Here is a 15147-nt window from a genome sequence, read left to right on the forward strand (position 1 = left end):
AAGTTAGTTAAACTGAGGCAAGTTAGTTAAGCTCTCTGACCATGGTTTCTTCATCCATAAAATGGACACAGAAGGAGGCTTGATTTGAGAATTAAACAAGGTGATGCATGTCGAGTGCCTGGCATAGGGCTTGGCATTCAGTAAGAACCTAATAAAGGGCAACATAAAAAAGCAGCCTCCTTTCACCTTTTCCTCTCTCCCCAGGCTTCCCGTCTCATCGTCACCTTTGACGAACATGTTATCAGCAATAACTTCAAGTTTGGAGTCATTTATCAGAAGCTCGGACAGGTATGCTCACCACCTCATCCCTGCTCCCCGCTCCCCATCCCACTTCACCCTGGATCTGGGACCTCAGCCCTTTGTTAGGGAAGAGCCCCCGCCAAGGGACTCAGTGTCCCAGGAGCCCGGAGGTCCTCCCCCTGGCCTTCTCTGGGTGCAGATGGGGATGGGGGCAGGGGCTGCCAGGGCACTCTGGCCCGATGACCTTGGCCCCTCTGTGTGGTCCCCAGACTTCCGAAGAAGAACTCTTTAGCACCAATGAGGAAAGCCCAGCTTTTGTGGAGTTCCTCGAATTTCTTGGTCAGAAGGTCAAACTGCAGGACTTTAAGGGGTAAGCATTAGGGTGGGATAAGCACCTTTATCCTCTGTCCCCGGGCAGGGAGGAGGCCCCTGTCTTGGCCCCATGGAGGCCTGGACAGGGCTGGAGACTGAGCTATGGCCTGGGGGGCCCGGGGGCAGGTTCCGAGGAGGCCTGGACGTGACTCACGGGCAGACGGGGACCGAATCTGTGTACTGCAACTTCCGCAACAAGGAGATCATGTTCCACGTGTCCACCAAGCTGCCCTACACAGAAGGGGACGCCCAGCAGGTAGCCTGGGCACCCACCCACTCGCTTCCCTTCTGTCCACCCATTTACCTGTCCCTTCAGTGTCCATCACACCAGGCTCATTGTTGGGCCCTGGGATAGAGATAGAAATGATCCAACTCCCCTGTTAGGGGTTCTCAGTCTAGTTGGGGGAATGGAGACAGGCTCCTATAATGCTGTGGAAGCCTCAGTCTCCACATCTGTGAAATGGGGATAGTATGGCACTGACCTCACAGATGAGTGTCGAGGGGTTACACATAGTGTGGGAAGAACAAAGCCAGGTACAGTGTGAGCTAATAGTTTTAGGAAGAGTGGAGGACATTGTGGGGGTCACATGGGGGCATTTATACTTGGTAGAGGTGGGAATCTGAAAAGCTCCCAAGATAAAGTGACTTTTAGAGTTGGGAGAAGAAGGTGGGGGCCAGGGATGTTCCAGGTAGAGAAAACAGTTTATACGAAGGCCTGGAGGCACGTCCAGGAGTTGAACTCAGAAATTTGTCACCTTGTCCTAGGCTTCCTGCACTAGTGTCTCCCTATCCTGGGGAGGTAAAAGGGTAACATGAGAAAAGTGGAAATATTTTTTCCTTATTATGTTTGGGGTTCTTAGATAGGAGAATGGCTGAGAGGTGGGGCTTAGGGAGCAGGAGACCTGCATTCACTGTAGGACCCTGGGCAAGTCATTTCCCACTTGGCCTCAGTTTCCTCATGTCACTGGATTCCGAGAAAACTAGAATAACTTTAAGACAAAGTTTTCACCACATACTCTGGGGGGAAGTAACTCCTCTCTGCCTGTCCCAAGCCCTCCCCCCACCCCCATAGCACCCTGCTCCCCCCGCCCCTCCCCGTGGACCCTTCTGGCCAGGCGTGACAGGCCCGTGGCCCTGTGCACAGCTGCAGCGGAAGCGGCACATCGGCAATGACATCGTCGCCGTGGTCTTCCAGGACGAGAACACGCCCTTCGTGCCCGACATGATCGCGTCCAACTTCCTGCACGCTTACGTGGTGGTGCAGGCCGAGGGTGGCGGGCCTGGCGGCCCCCTCTACAAGGTGGGTGGTTGCAGAGCCTCCCACCGGCCGGCCCACGCCTCAGCCATCGGCCATGGTCCCAGCCCCAGCCCTGCCTCCCCCACTGCAGGGCCTACCTGAGCCTCAGTTTTCCCACCTATAAACAGGGGCTTTGTCTGGAGCCTCCAAGCTCCCTTCCTGCTCATATGATGACACAGGATTCCCATCATACCCTCTCTGCTTCCCCAAAGTTCACCCCCTCAAAGGAGCCAGTTACCTTCCATTGCCCCAGGCCTAGAATCACCTTCCTCTTCCTCCTTCAGCCCATCCCTCATGACTCCTGAAGCCCCCATCCCACCCCTCTCCACCCCTGCAGTTCAGTGCAAAGACTCTAGAAGCTGACATCCTTGGACCCCGTTGGCCGTCACTGCATCTCCTGAGGGGCAGGCCCGGAGCATACTGTGGGGAGGCAGAGGGAGGTGATGTAGGGGCCTCTGGCTGGCATGGGACAGAGGAGGCCAGACAGAGCAGGCCCCTGATGCCACAGGGATGGCTGCCCTCCCTTCCAGGTCTCCGTCACCGCAAGGGACGACGTGCCCTTCTTTGGGCCCCCCCTCCCGGACCCCGCTGTGTTCAGGAAGGTGAGGGCAGCCCCACTCCCAGCCACGGGCAGAGCTGGGCTAGATTGGGGAGGGGGGGTGCAGAGGGAGCACACGCTCTGCCTTGCACAGTTCTGCAGCCCAGTGTGTGCCGGGAGGCTGGGCACCCCTGCCACACAACTGCCTTTTCTCTTCCATTTTGAGAAAAACTGTTTTGTTTTTTCTTTTTTAACAAAGTCACAAGACAAGTAACTGTATCGTTTTACATTTTTCATAGAAGACTCTGGCCTTTTCTTGGCGGCACAGTCTTCTTTCCTCCAAGATGTTTGGGGAGAGGGACACAGGTCCCCCCACCTCAGAAGCCACCCTTGAGGCCTTGGCCCCGTCCCCTCCCCGCATGCCTGCTGCCCCAGATTGAGGCAGGAGGACACCCCAACCCAGACCATTGCCTTTGGGAGGGTCTGTTCCCCCAAGGGGTAGGCAGGCATGAAGGCCTGGGGGCACTGCTGGATGCCTGGGCTGAGCCCAAGGATGCACCCGAGTGGGGTGAGGGTGGGCAACCCCAGGCCCCAGCACGGAGGCTCAGAAGCTTCAGCATCTGGTTTCTGACTTGATCCCCCCTCTCCTCTCCCCTCACAACGGGGGCTCCCAGGGCCCCGAGTTCCAGGAATTTTTGCTGACAAAACTGATCAATGCTGAATATGCCTGCTACAAGGCAGAGAAGTTTGCCAAGTTGGAGGTGAGGATGTGGGTCTCCTGCTGCCCAGCCCCCACCCCCACCCCCTTCTAAACCAGAATTCCAGCCCTGCCCCTGGGGAAGGGAAAGCCACGTTCACACCTTGGGAGATGGGGAGTGAGGGCCTGGGCACAGTGGGAGAGAGGCCGGGGGACGGAGGACCTGAGGGTGCGCGGGGCTGGGAGAGGAGGTTGGAGGTCATTTCTAGGGAAATGGAAGGAGTGGGCAGGAGGGGCCTGGACGCGGGCCGTCCGCGCGGGGCCTGCGGGGGTCAGCGGGTGCTGCTCGGGCTGCAGAGGGGCTTGCTCGTGGGAGGTGGCCGGGACTGGAACCGCGGGACAGGGGCTGGCCCCGGGGTCTCCCCTGACGGCCGCGGCCTGGCCCGCAGGAGCGGACACGGGCCGCCCTCCTGGAGACGCTCTATGAGGAACTGCACATCCACAGCCAGTCCATGATGGGCCTGGGCGGCGACGAGGACAAGATGGAGAATGGCAGCGGCAGCGGCGGCTTTTTCGAATCTTTCAAGGTGAAGGGCCCTGGGTTTACCTGGGCGGGGGTGGGTCCGGGGTGTGGCCAGGTAGAGCCGGGGGTGGGGGGTGGGGCTGAGGGTAAAGGGCCCGGTGGGGTTGAGGCTAGAGGCGGGCTCGCGTTTGGGGGCGGGGTCTGAGTGGGGGCGTGGCTCGGTGGATTCCGGGGGAGTGGCTAAGGGATTCTGGGGCAGGGCTGGCTATTGGCCGGCTTGCGTCTGGGGGCCAAGTCTGGACTCGGCTGGACTTGGCTTTGGGGGATAGGGTGGGCTCAGACTTGGGGCTGTGGTCTGCATCTGGGGTAAAACTTGCGGTTCGACTTAGCGTCTAAGGTGTGGCTCTAGCTTGGGGAGGGGGGGTCAATGACTTGGAGGCGGGGCTTAGTCTTGGGGGCAGAGTCTATCTGCTGAAGGTTGGGGCCCTCTGGGTGGTGAGGGGATGCCGCTGGTGCCGAGGGTTTTGGCTACCAGGTCAGCAGGTGGAGAAGAGGGAAGGAGACAAGAGCACAGAGTCCTTGGGTTCATATCCCAGCTCTGCCACTTTCTCGGAACCTCAGTCTCTTCATCTTTTGAATGAGGTTAATAGCACCTTACCTCATCAATGGTTGTTTTTATTTGTAAAGCAATTAGACTAGTGTAGTGTAAGTTAAAAACCAAAGTGTAAACTCTGCCCTGTCTGCCTCAGCAACTTGGCAACTGCCAAAGTGAGAAACAAGGGAGGAGGGAGTGTTTCTTTCCATTGGGCAGGGCCGGGACTCACCCAGGATAGCCCCCCCCCCCCCCCCAGTGCCGTGTCTTTTCTCTGCTGTCTCTTCACCCACTGGAAGACGGCTGAGCACCCTCTGCTGGCCTCACCCCCACCTTCACCCAGGGCAGGCCACGAAGCTGCCCACATGCATATGGGGCTTAGCCCAGCTGCTCAGGCCTGCCCTGGAGCCAAGGTGAACAGACCAAATCCTGAGAAAGAAACCTGGTAGGGCCCTGTCTCTCCTGTTGGAGAGACAGGGAATGGTGGGGTGAGCTTGGGTCTGGAGGGGCTCACTTCTTTGAGGAAGTGCTCCAGTGGCCCCACATCTGGCAGGTGCCAGATGGTAAGCCTGGATTAGGTGAAAGGATTTCACAGAGGCAGCAGCATGGGATTTGGCATCTGGGTTAATGGCATGGTAATGGATCCCACCTTCTAGAGTTGATGGGTAGAGTAGATGAGAGAGCAAATGTCAAGTACTTCGCCTAATATCAGTAAACATTCACTGAGAAAAAGGAAAGATAGATGGAAGGGAAGGTTAAAAAGAAGAAAAGAAAGCTGAGGTTTCTGGAGGGTTCTTTGCACACTTCGGTCATGATCCACCATCTTCTTTGGACTTTACAACAGCCACGTGAGGTGGAAACTGAGGCTCAGAGAGGTCGTGGATGATAAAGCCAAGGCCCAAGTTAATCTTGGACACCATGTGCTTATCCCTCATGTGACAGATAGGCAAACTGAAGGCTCCCAGGAAAATGGGCTTGTCAGGGTTCTACAGCATGGCAGTGGTGGAGAGGGACCAGATCCTGGCTCCTGGAGCTACCCAGGGCTCTGGGGTTTCCCTGAGGGTGTAGGGACTTATGAAGCCTCTGCTTGCCTCTTCCTTGCCCCCACAGCGGGTCATCCGGAGTCGCAGCCAGTCCATGGATGCCATGGGGCTAAGCAACAAGAAGCCCAACACTGTGTCCACCAGCCACAGTGGGGGCTTTGCACCCAACAACCCCGACCTGGCCAAGGCAGCTGGAATAGTGAGTCCCCCAACTCATCCCCTCTCCCCACCCCCAGAAGCCCTTAGCTTCCCCCTGCCTCCTGAAGCCTGACCCCTTCCCTCTGTTGCCCTGCTGACAAGTTGTCCGTCCAGGGCTCTGAATTCAGTTCGGCTACTGTTCTCCATGGGGTCTGGGGTCCCAGCTGGGACTCTGAATGCTGAGAACCGCCAGCACCCTTCCCAGCTCCTCAGCCCTCCCCTCTTCCGGGCCCCTCACTTAGGGTGGACTTTATGTGGGTCAGCTCTGGGACAGCCTCTGTGTCACATTCCTTCTTGAGCACCTACTCTCTGGGAACTGGGCTGCTGTGTGAGCACTGTTGTCAAGTCTTGGGTTTCTGAGAGCACCTACTCTGTGCCTGGCTCTGGGATGCTTGGTGGGCAGCTATACTAGAGCAACTATTGTGTGTGAGGACTTGGGCTGCTGTGTGAGCACCTACTGTGTGTCAGGATCTCAGTTGCTGGATGGATATGTATTTTGTGAACACCTATTATGGCCTTGATCCTTGGCTTCTGTGAGTACCTACTGTGTGTCAGACCCTGGGCTGCTGTGTGGATGTCAACTATGTGAACCCCTTTTGTGTGTCTAGCACTAGGCTACTGTGTGAGAGCCTACTGTGTGTCAGGAAATAGACTGCTGTATGAACACATAATGTATGCTAAGCCCTGGATCTCAGAGAACACCTACCATATGTCAGAAAATGAGCTGCTGTCTTGGCATCTACTCTGTAAGCACTTACTGTGTGCCTGGCCCTCGTCTCTGTGAGCACCTACTGTGCGCCAGGGCCTCTGTGGCTATAATGTGGCTACCTTATGTGTGTCAGGGACTGGGCTTCTGTGTGCGCATTTCCTGAGTGAGCACCTACTGTGTGATTACTTACTGTCTTCCAGGCTCTGTGGGATTCTGCTAACACTCTGGGTGTGCTGGGGACAGGCCTTCAATCACAGGCCTAGTTGCTTCCTGCCATCTAGTGGCCACCCCAGGCACTGCACCTCCTGCTCAGCATCCCACTCCCTATCCATCCTCCATCCATCCATCATTCACTCACTCACTCATTCATTCATTCGTTCATTGTCTACTGCATGCCAGGCCCTGTGCTCAGTGCTGTGAGGCTGTGCCACATGGCAAGAGGGAATCCCTCATCCCCCACCCCGTGGTCTGGCCCAGCTAGGGGTGTAAGGTGGGTCCGCTGCTGTCCAACTGTGTCCCAAGCCCACTGTCATCAGAGGAGCAGGCCCAATCCCCCCACTCCGAGATTTACCAACCACCCCCTTCCTCCCCCACCGCAGCCTCCAGCAGGGTGGTCAGAGAGGGGTCCCGGGACAGGGCCAGGCCAGCAGGCTCTCATCATGGCAGTAACCAGACCCATTTCTGTTTTTGTTTTTGTACAACTCTCCCCTCTCTTCATGTTGCTTCCTTCATCTGCTCTCTTCTCTTCTCGTTCATCCTTCCCTTTCTCTCTCCCCTCTCCTCTCTCCAACCTCTTTGTCTTCTCACACGTTTCTTCACTCACACCTGTCCTTTGGCTTCCTCTCCTTCCCTTTCCACTCTTCTCTCCCGTGCTTTCCCCCTTGTATCCCTCCCCTTTCTCTCTGTTTCTGTCTGTCTCACTCTGTGTGTTTGTGTGTCCGTCTCTGTATTTCACTGTCCCCCCCACCTCACAACTGTTTCTGTCTCCGTGTTTATAACTATTTGCCTATCTCTTTTTCTGTTTCCTCTGTCCTCTTGGTTTCCGCTTCATACTTCCTCTCTCCTTCCCTTCCCCTGCCCTGTTTCTCTCTCCCCATCCTCTTGTCCTCTGTCTCCTGTCTCGCCTTCTGCTCACCCTCCCACCATCTCCCTCTCTCTCTCTCCCTCTGTCTCTCTCTGCCCCGCCTTCTGCTGCTTGCCAGTCATTGCTTATTCCTGGGAAAAGTGCGAGTAGATTCGGACGCCGGGGCAGTGCCATAGGCATAGGAACCGTGGAAGAGGTTGCCGTCCGCGGGGCCGCCGGCTCTGGAGGCTGCCTGCACGCGCTGCTCTCTGCTCACTCTCAGGACGGAGGCCATATTGGGGATGTTGCCCCCCCCACTTCTCTTTGGGGCAGGCCCAGGGGCATGCAGGGCAGAGTGCTGGCAGCCCTGTGGACACTCAGCACCTGCTTTGGGGCCTGGTATCTGTGTCCTCACCAGGAGCTGCTGGCCCTACCCTGGCCCCCAGAACCCTGGCCCAATATCTCCCAGAGACCCTGTGCCCAGCTGCACGTCCCCCAATATCGCTGGTTCTGCATGGAGTGCCATCCCCTGTCCTCTGCCCTGCCTCCCTCCCCACCAACAGCTCACCTGGAGGCTTCTGCCCTCCCAAGCCTCCCTGGGGCCCCCCTTCCTGAGTCCCCAGAGAGGCTGGAGGCATGCTTCTGATGCCTGGATACCCCACCTCAGTATGTGGAAACTGGGGGGACCTGTCTTTGGGTTGCTGGACCAGGGGCTCCTCTAGTCAATTTGGAGGATTCAAAGAAGGGCAGGGCAGGCATGGGGCAGGGTCTTAGGTTGCTGTGCCCACTGTCCCACCACCCACACTTAGGCTGAAGGTCCCACAGAGCGCTGGGGGCAGGGGGGTGTCATCAGGGAGGAGGTGGCCATTCTGAGAATTTGCCCTACTATGCCTGTGTTGGGCCCCTCTCCTTTTCCTCCTCCCTAAGATCCCAGGCCCTGCCCTGCTGTGTGATGTCAGGACAGGCCCTTGCCCTCACTGGGCCTCACTCTCCCTATCTGTGGCCTAGGCAGCTGTCTCTGGAGATGGACATTTTCTCTTGTTTATTTTTTTGCTCATTGCCCCTGCTTCAAGGCTTGGGGAAGCAGGGCCCCGGGGTAGTATGCGGGGGGCACTGGGGCTTTAGGGCAGGTGGGCACTGAGTTGGAGCCTCTCCCTGCAGTCACTGATTGTCCCGGGGAAGAGCCCCACAAGGAAGAAGTCGGGCCCGTTTGGCTCCCGCCGCAGCAGTGCCATCGGCATTGAGAACATACAGGAGGTGCAGGAAAAAAAGTAAGCCGGGGGATGGTGTCGGGAGGGCAGGATCCTGGGTCCCCTCTGGCCTCTTCCCTGTCTCCCCTAGGCCTCTCTCCTGACCCCCACTCAGTGGCAAGTAAAGCAGGCAGTGGGGACTGTCCCACCCTTTGCCTCAAAGTCCCTGTCAGTGGCAGCGGCACACCCAGGCCCCTGCTTTGCCTCTGGCCCCGGGGCCTCAGGTCACATAATATGAAACCTTTCCCTCCACACGGCAGTTCCACTGGCCCGCTAGTGGGATCCTTGCTTTGCAGATGAAGAAACTAGAGGTTAGAGGGGTTGAGGGGCTTGCCCAGGTCACACAGCAGAGAGGGACAGAGCTGAGATTTGAGCCCTGATTGGTCCGGGGCCTGAGCCCAGGCTCTTCCCACTGCCCCAGTACATGCAGGAGAGTCCAGGGCTGCGGTCCTGGTTTCAGGGCAGGCCACAGGGTAGGGTGGGGGCTGTGAATATTTGTATGCGGGCAGGGAATGGGCAGCAAACCTGTGTTAGTGCAGGGCAGTCCCTATAAAGCAGAGGATAGTTCTGCTCTACCTCAAATGGGCTGTCTGCCCTTAGACAAGTCACTGTACCTCTCTGAGCCTCACTGTCCCAATCTGGAAAATGGGGATAAGAACAGAACCAATGGCCTGGGGCTTACCGCAAGGATTCTCTGTGATGAGCATGAAACTCTTGGCAGAGTGTCAGATACACTGAGAATGCTCTGGAATGGAGCTGGCACTGTCCTCACTATTACTAGAGCTTGAAATTCTTTTCCCTGGGTTCCAATCTTGACTTGGCTATGTACTAGCTGTGCATCCCTGGGCAGCCTCCTCCCCATCTCTGAACACTAGTTACCTTATCCATACCAGGGGACACCCCAAGGTCGGGCGTTCAGAGGTGTCCTGTCATAGTAGGGGCTCCATTAGTGCCTGCCCCCACTTTGGGCAGGCCAGTTAAGGAGCCCACCAGGACTGCTCTGGGGTCAGCCCCTGCACTGGGCCTCTTCGGGTACGAGGTAGGAGGTGTCTGGGACCCCCACTCACGGCATGAGCCTCACTGTACCCCTGCTGCCAGGCCCAGTGCTGAATCTCCTGCTGCTCCCGTGTGCCCCACAGGGAGAGCCCCCCAGCTGGCCAGAAGACCCCAGACAGTGGGCACGTGTCACAGGAGCCCAAGTCGGAGAACTCATCCACCCAGAGCTCCCCGGAGATGCCCACCACCAAGAACAGGTTGGGGCTCGCAGAGCCGGGGGCTTGGGTGCAGAGATCTCAGCCTCCCCGGCCCCAGCCCAGGCTCAGGGTCCCCAAAGGCTGCCGTGGGACACAGAGACCCCAATGCCAGCCTGTCAGGGAGGCCTGGGTGCTCATTTGGGTCCTCCTTCAGCCCACCCCCCACTGAGCACTTTGGCGGTGCCAGGCCCTAAGGCAAGCTCCAGAATGCAGTGGAGAGCTGGGCGTGTCTACCCACCCGCACCATGGAGCCGATGCCCGGGAAGCATCGCCAAATAAGCTATTTCCGGAGTGATGAGAGGAGGGGGATAGAGCAGAGAAAGGCACTGGGGGTGACAGGCTGTTTGGATGGGTGCTCAGCGAAGACCTCTGAAGGGTGACATTTGAACTGATCTGGGTAAGGAGGGGTCAGCCATGCAGAGGGAAGAGGTCCTGGGAAAGCCTGTTAGTGCCTCTTTCCCGAGGCAGGACAGAGCTTGGCGTGCTGGCACGACAGAAAGAAGGCGGTGCTGCTGAAGCCCGGTGGTGTGGGCTGGGCCTGGGCGGGCCTTGCATGCAGCGAGGGTGGGACTGAGGTTGGAGAGGTGGGCAGGTTAGGGCACAGCTCTGGAGGCCCCGTGAGAGCTTTGAATTTTACCTAAGCATGACAAGGAGCTGTTGGAAGATTTTAATTAAGGGAGTGATGGTTTAAAAAGGTCAGGGTGGCCACTGTATAGAGAAGGGGCTGATGTAGGGAAACCAGTGCAGAGGCCATGGCAGGTGTCCAGGTGAGAGACGATGGTGGCTCGGGCCAGGTGGCCGTTGGAGAGGAGGAGTGCATAGGTTGGGGGTGTATTTGGAGGTGGAGCTGACCGGCCCAGGAGCGTGGTAGGGTCCCCAGAAGCATTGGTGCCACAGCCAGCCCTGGGGCAGCCACCCTTTGAGACTCACTCTCCCTCCTCTAGACCACCAGTCGGCACCCCTTGGCCAAGCCCCCTCTGTGCCTGGCCCAGTACTGGGCACTGAGGAGGTCGGGAGGGCCCCATGGGCTGCAGAGTCAGGCGGGTGGACGGTGGGGCAGTGAAGGGTCACGAGGACCTGGAGAGACACCTGCAGGGCCCAGAGCAGAACAGTCGCTGCCACATTGGAGGAGGAATCAGTGAGGCCCTCCTGGAGGAGGGCGCCCTTGGCCAAGTTTTGGAAGAAGAATTTGGTTTTTGGGATTTGAGGGAAGAGGTGAGACTCCAGGCAGGAGACACAAAGTCCCTGAACATGGGACGGAATTGTGAGGGGGTTGCGGGAGTGGATTCTGGAGTCGGAAACCTGGGTCCCTACCTCTGGCCGGGTGTCCTTGGACTGCACACTCATCCTGGGTGGGCCTTGGTGCCTCCTCATCTCTGAAGGGGTCTAGTAATGATTACAGTGAGTAATTGATGCAAAACGCTTAGAACAGTGCCAGACACAGAGTAAACATGCACTAGATGACAGCATTGTTAGTAAAAGTGGTTATGATTGAACACCAGGCCAAGGAGATTGACCTTTTTCTGGGGGCAATGGGGAGCCATGAGAGGTATTTGAGCAAGGGAGAGACAAGGTCTGATACATACATTAGGAAGACAGTGGGAGGGAAAGGCTGCAGTGGGAGACCAGGGAAATCCAAGAAGTGGTAGCAGGAGCACAGAGGTACTTGGCTGGGCCAGGAGGGCACGGGAGTGGGAGGGTGACCCAGGCGGTGTCCAGGGTGAGTACTGGCTGACAGGGTGCTGTCTGTGGCAGGGCAGAGACAGCGGCCCAGAGGACAGAAGTGCTAAAGGACTTCTCCCGCTCCTCGTCCAGTGCCAGCAGCTTCGCCAGTGTGGTGGAAGAGACAGAGGGCATGGATGGGGATGACACAGGCCTGGTAAGAGGCTCGGTGGGGGTTGGGGGGACGCAGCTCCACAGCAGCCTGGGTAAGGGCCTCTTGGGTCCCTGGAGGTGCCCAAGAAGAAGAATGAGCCTGAACGTGTCAGAGATGTGATCTGGAGACTTGGCCTGAAGGATCAAGGCAGACTGACCCTCCCCTGCTCTGAAGCCTTGCATGGCTCCCCAGTGCCTTTCATAGGGAGCCCAGTCCCTGAGACCATTGAAGATTGGCCGTTCCTCCCACCCCACCCTCTGCCTCCATCCTCATCTCTTTCTACCTTGACTGTTTTGTACTCCTTTGCAGTCTCCCAGACATTCCAGACTTCCTCCCACCCCTAGGCCTTTGCATATGCCATTCCTTTACTCTGAAACACTCTTCCTGCCTTCTCCTTCCCCCTTTGCCTGGCTGACTTCTTATCCTTCTTGACTCATCCTCACATCACCTCCTCCTGAAAGCCTTCTCTGATTTCCCAGCCCAGAGTAGGTTAGGACCCTCTCCACCACCCCTACACCCACCCACCCAGGCTCTCATAGACTCCTGGGCTTTGCCCTTAGCACCCTCTTGTTATTCTTCAACAAACATTTACTGGGCACCTAATCTTTGCCAGGCACTGTTGCAGTTGCTGTAGGTACAGCAGGTAGCACTGCAGACCAAGGCCTCCTGGCAGGGCTTAGATTCTAGAATTGTAATGGTCCCTTCACTGCCTGGTTCTCCTCCTGGTCCTCAAGCTCCCTGGGAGGCCATGCCTGATTTATCTTGGGGGCTTCGCGCAGGAGAGCATCAGTGAATGTGGAAATGGGAGTGGGTGGTGTGGGCCTGGGCCTGGGCCTGCCTCCAGCCTCCCTCTGTGGGTTCCCTGGGCCAGGCATTGCTGGGCTCAGCCTCCCTGCAGTGAGGCAGGGAAGAGGGGGTTGGCAGGTTGGGGAGCAGGGAGGGAAGAGCCAAGCGAGGGCCCATGAACAGGGGCCAACCTCTCTCCTTCTCTTCCCTCTCCTCCGCCCTCCCCAGGAGAGCGTCTCATCCTCGGGGACGCCGCACAAGCGGGACTCCTTCATCTACAGCACCTGGCTGGAGGACAGTGTCAGCACCACGAGTGGGGGCAGCTCACCAGGTACCAGACCAGCAGGGCCAGCCTTATGGGAGAGGGGGGCAGGGCTGGGTACAGAGGCGCTCTCGTGCCCAGGTGGCCTGCCCCTGACAGTAAGGTCATCACCCAGCCCAGTGTCCTCGAGTCGATTGGAGGACTGGTGACCACTGGGAGGGTCTTGGAGAATGATGGGGGGAGAGTGGAGTTAAGGGCGGGGGTCCCTGAGGGAAGGTCTTGGTGGGTTTGGGAAGCACCGGTGTCGACTGCCCACCCACGCCCCCGTCTCCTTGGTGCCTCCCCGCGGCCAGTGAGGTGGCTCCCTCCTGCCCCCCTCCCCAGGCCCCTCGCAGTCACCCCACCCAGACACCGGCAAATCGGGGGACCCTGCGTGTCCCGAGATCAAGATCCAGCTGGAAGCATCTGAGCAGCACATGCCCCAGCTGGTAGGTACAGCACCGGGGCCTGGCCAGGATGGGGTGGACTGCTGGGGCTGGCCCTGTGAGAAAGGCCCGCCTGGGAGGGCAGAGGCATGCAGGGGACCACGAGGAAGGGCGGGGGTGGGAGGGACAGGACTGGTCCAGTAGGGGCAGCTGGCGACTTCCGTTTGCCTGTTTGCTACCCCACGTCATCACTGGTCCTGCCACCTGCCTCACCGCTTTCTCTGTGTAGGGCTGTTAGCCTGTAGACAGCTCCCTCTGAAGATGAAAACAAGCAGGTCAGACCCAGCCCCTCGTTTCTTGCTGGGTAGGGGGAGGGCAGGGAGCGATTGGGGGCGGGTTAACTTCTCTGGGGGAAGAGCCGTTTATCTGGGTTGAGTTCCTGCCACTCAGTTGCTGGGTGACTTGGGCAGGTCGTGGCCCCTTTCTGGGGCTAATAAATGTTGCCACTCCTCTGCCCCTGAGTTGCTGGGAGGAACTGATGAGAGCCTGGAAGAGATTGGGAATTGCTGGGGGAGAAAGTCTGGAAGGAACCTAGAGCCTGGAATTCTGGAAGCAGGGGCAAGGGAGGGGGGCTCCCAGCCTCCTTTCCCCTTGCTCCATGGTATCTCCCATCTCCCTTTGCTTTACAGATAAGGCCGCAGAAGCACAAAGTGGAGACACCATGTCAAGGCCAGGAAGATGGGGCCTCTGCCCCAAAGGCCAGCCCCAGCCCATGGGCTGGCCCCCTGCCTCCCCAAACCTCCCCTTGGCCCACCAGCCTGAGCTGTCTCTGCAGGGCAGAGCCATCCAGACCTGGGAGCGGGGACACTGCTGGCATCATCCCCACCCCCCAGGCTGGGATCTGGGCTGGGGCAGCGAGTGGGCAGTTGAAGCAGGACTCCAGGCCTGGCTTGCCTTGTCCTGGGCCCTCCATCAACCTTCGGGGAACATGACGGAAGGGGTATTGCCATATCTTCAGTGCACAGAGACTACCACGGAGGCAGCAGGGTATGAAGGGGGATGGAAACAACACTGGGCTGGATGTCCTGAGTCCTGGGTACTGATTTGGGTTTTACTGTGTGACTCAGCATGTCACTCTCCCTCTCTGGGCGCCTCTTCTACCGATGGACAAGATTATTGCAGAGGTCCCTGAAGACTGTGATTCCATGCCTCTGCCCCAAAAGGGGGGTTGCCCTCCCAGAAGTCTCCCATCACCCTACCCCACTTCTTGGAGTCCCTGGGGCCCCAGGTGGGCTGGGGGGCAGGGAACTGACTACATCCATTGCCCCTCCTGGACCCTTGAGTTCTAACACAGGTCTGCCGATACCCTGTCCACTGCCTACACATGACGGACAAGTTCCCCCCTTGTGGGGGAAGGGGAACCTAACGGCTCTTCAGCCAGCACCCATCTTAACCCCTGCCATCCCATGCTTCTGGCCACTCCAGGCCGAGGGATCTCAGCTGGCATAGTCACAGGCCTCACCTCTGCCCCCGTCACCTCCACCCTGGAGGGGACAGCCAGGTACAGCCACTATGAGTCCACATCCCTGCGTGTGTCTGTCCACACTTTTTAGGCGCCACGCCAACGGCCAGCCTTCTGGCCCGAACACCCTGATTTGGAAGCCCCCTGTGGCCGTGTGTATGTCAGTAACAGGTGTACAAAATAAATTCTATTTATCGCTATTGTATCCCAAGTTGAGCCTGACTTTGTGTGACCCAGGCAGATGCTCAAGGTGAGCTCCGCGGGTGGGAGGGCAGAGCTGATGCTGTCAGAGCTCCTGGGTCCAGGGGCACTAAGGCCAGGCCACGCCATGGACTGTGTCGCCACCAGCCATAGCTTCCTCCCTGCCGTTCCCCCTCACCCATAGGAAGAGTCTTGCTGTCATCTCCTACTAGCTGGGTGGCATTCGGCAGCTTAATTCACCTCTCTGAACCTCAGGTTCCACATCTGTAAAATGGGAACCTCTCCAAAGAGTGTATGAGG

At 58.1% G+C, this 15147-nt stretch overlaps 1 protein-coding gene across 5 annotated transcripts in view; it reads left to right on the plus strand.

Annotated features, from left to right (window-relative positions):
* The window catches only part of RAP1GAP (RAP1 GTPase activating protein), a 51567-nt gene extending 37536 nt beyond the window's left edge, over positions 1–14031 (plus strand). For 2 of the 5 annotated variants that reach the window (XR_013171214.1, XR_013171216.1), the window contains 16 exons: positions 205–288; positions 510–610; positions 739–868; positions 1757–1912; positions 2440–2511; positions 3122–3208; positions 3594–3731; positions 5370–5501; positions 7412–7489; positions 8434–8543; positions 9662–9775; positions 11531–11654; positions 12666–12768; positions 13053–13187; positions 13414–13459; positions 13814–14031. Coding sequence is in view for 2 of the 5 variants with exons in the window: in XM_077150940.1 (XP_077007055.1) it covers positions 205–288; positions 510–610; positions 739–868; positions 1757–1912; positions 2440–2511; positions 3122–3208; positions 3594–3731; positions 5370–5501; positions 7412–7489; positions 8434–8543; positions 9662–9775; positions 11531–11654; positions 12666–12768; positions 13084–13187; positions 13414–13422 (1542 nt within the window). In the remaining 3 variants the exon portion in view is untranslated. The remainder of the gene's footprint in view (positions 1–204; positions 289–509; positions 611–738; positions 869–1756; positions 1913–2439; positions 2512–3121; positions 3209–3593; positions 3732–5369; positions 5502–7411; positions 7490–8433; positions 8544–9661; positions 9776–11530; positions 11655–12665; positions 12769–13052; positions 13188–13413; positions 13460–13813) is intronic. The other 3 variants (XM_077150940.1, XR_013171215.1, XM_077150942.1) reach the window with 3 other exon arrangements.
* The last annotated feature ends 1116 nt before the right edge of the window (positions 14032–15147 follow it).

The sequence above is a fragment of the Tamandua tetradactyla genome, chromosome 2, assembly GCF_023851605.1.
Source record: "Tamandua tetradactyla isolate mTamTet1 chromosome 2, mTamTet1.pri, whole genome shotgun sequence".
In the NCBI taxonomy this organism is placed as follows: domain Eukaryota; kingdom Metazoa; phylum Chordata; class Mammalia; order Pilosa; family Myrmecophagidae; genus Tamandua; species Tamandua tetradactyla.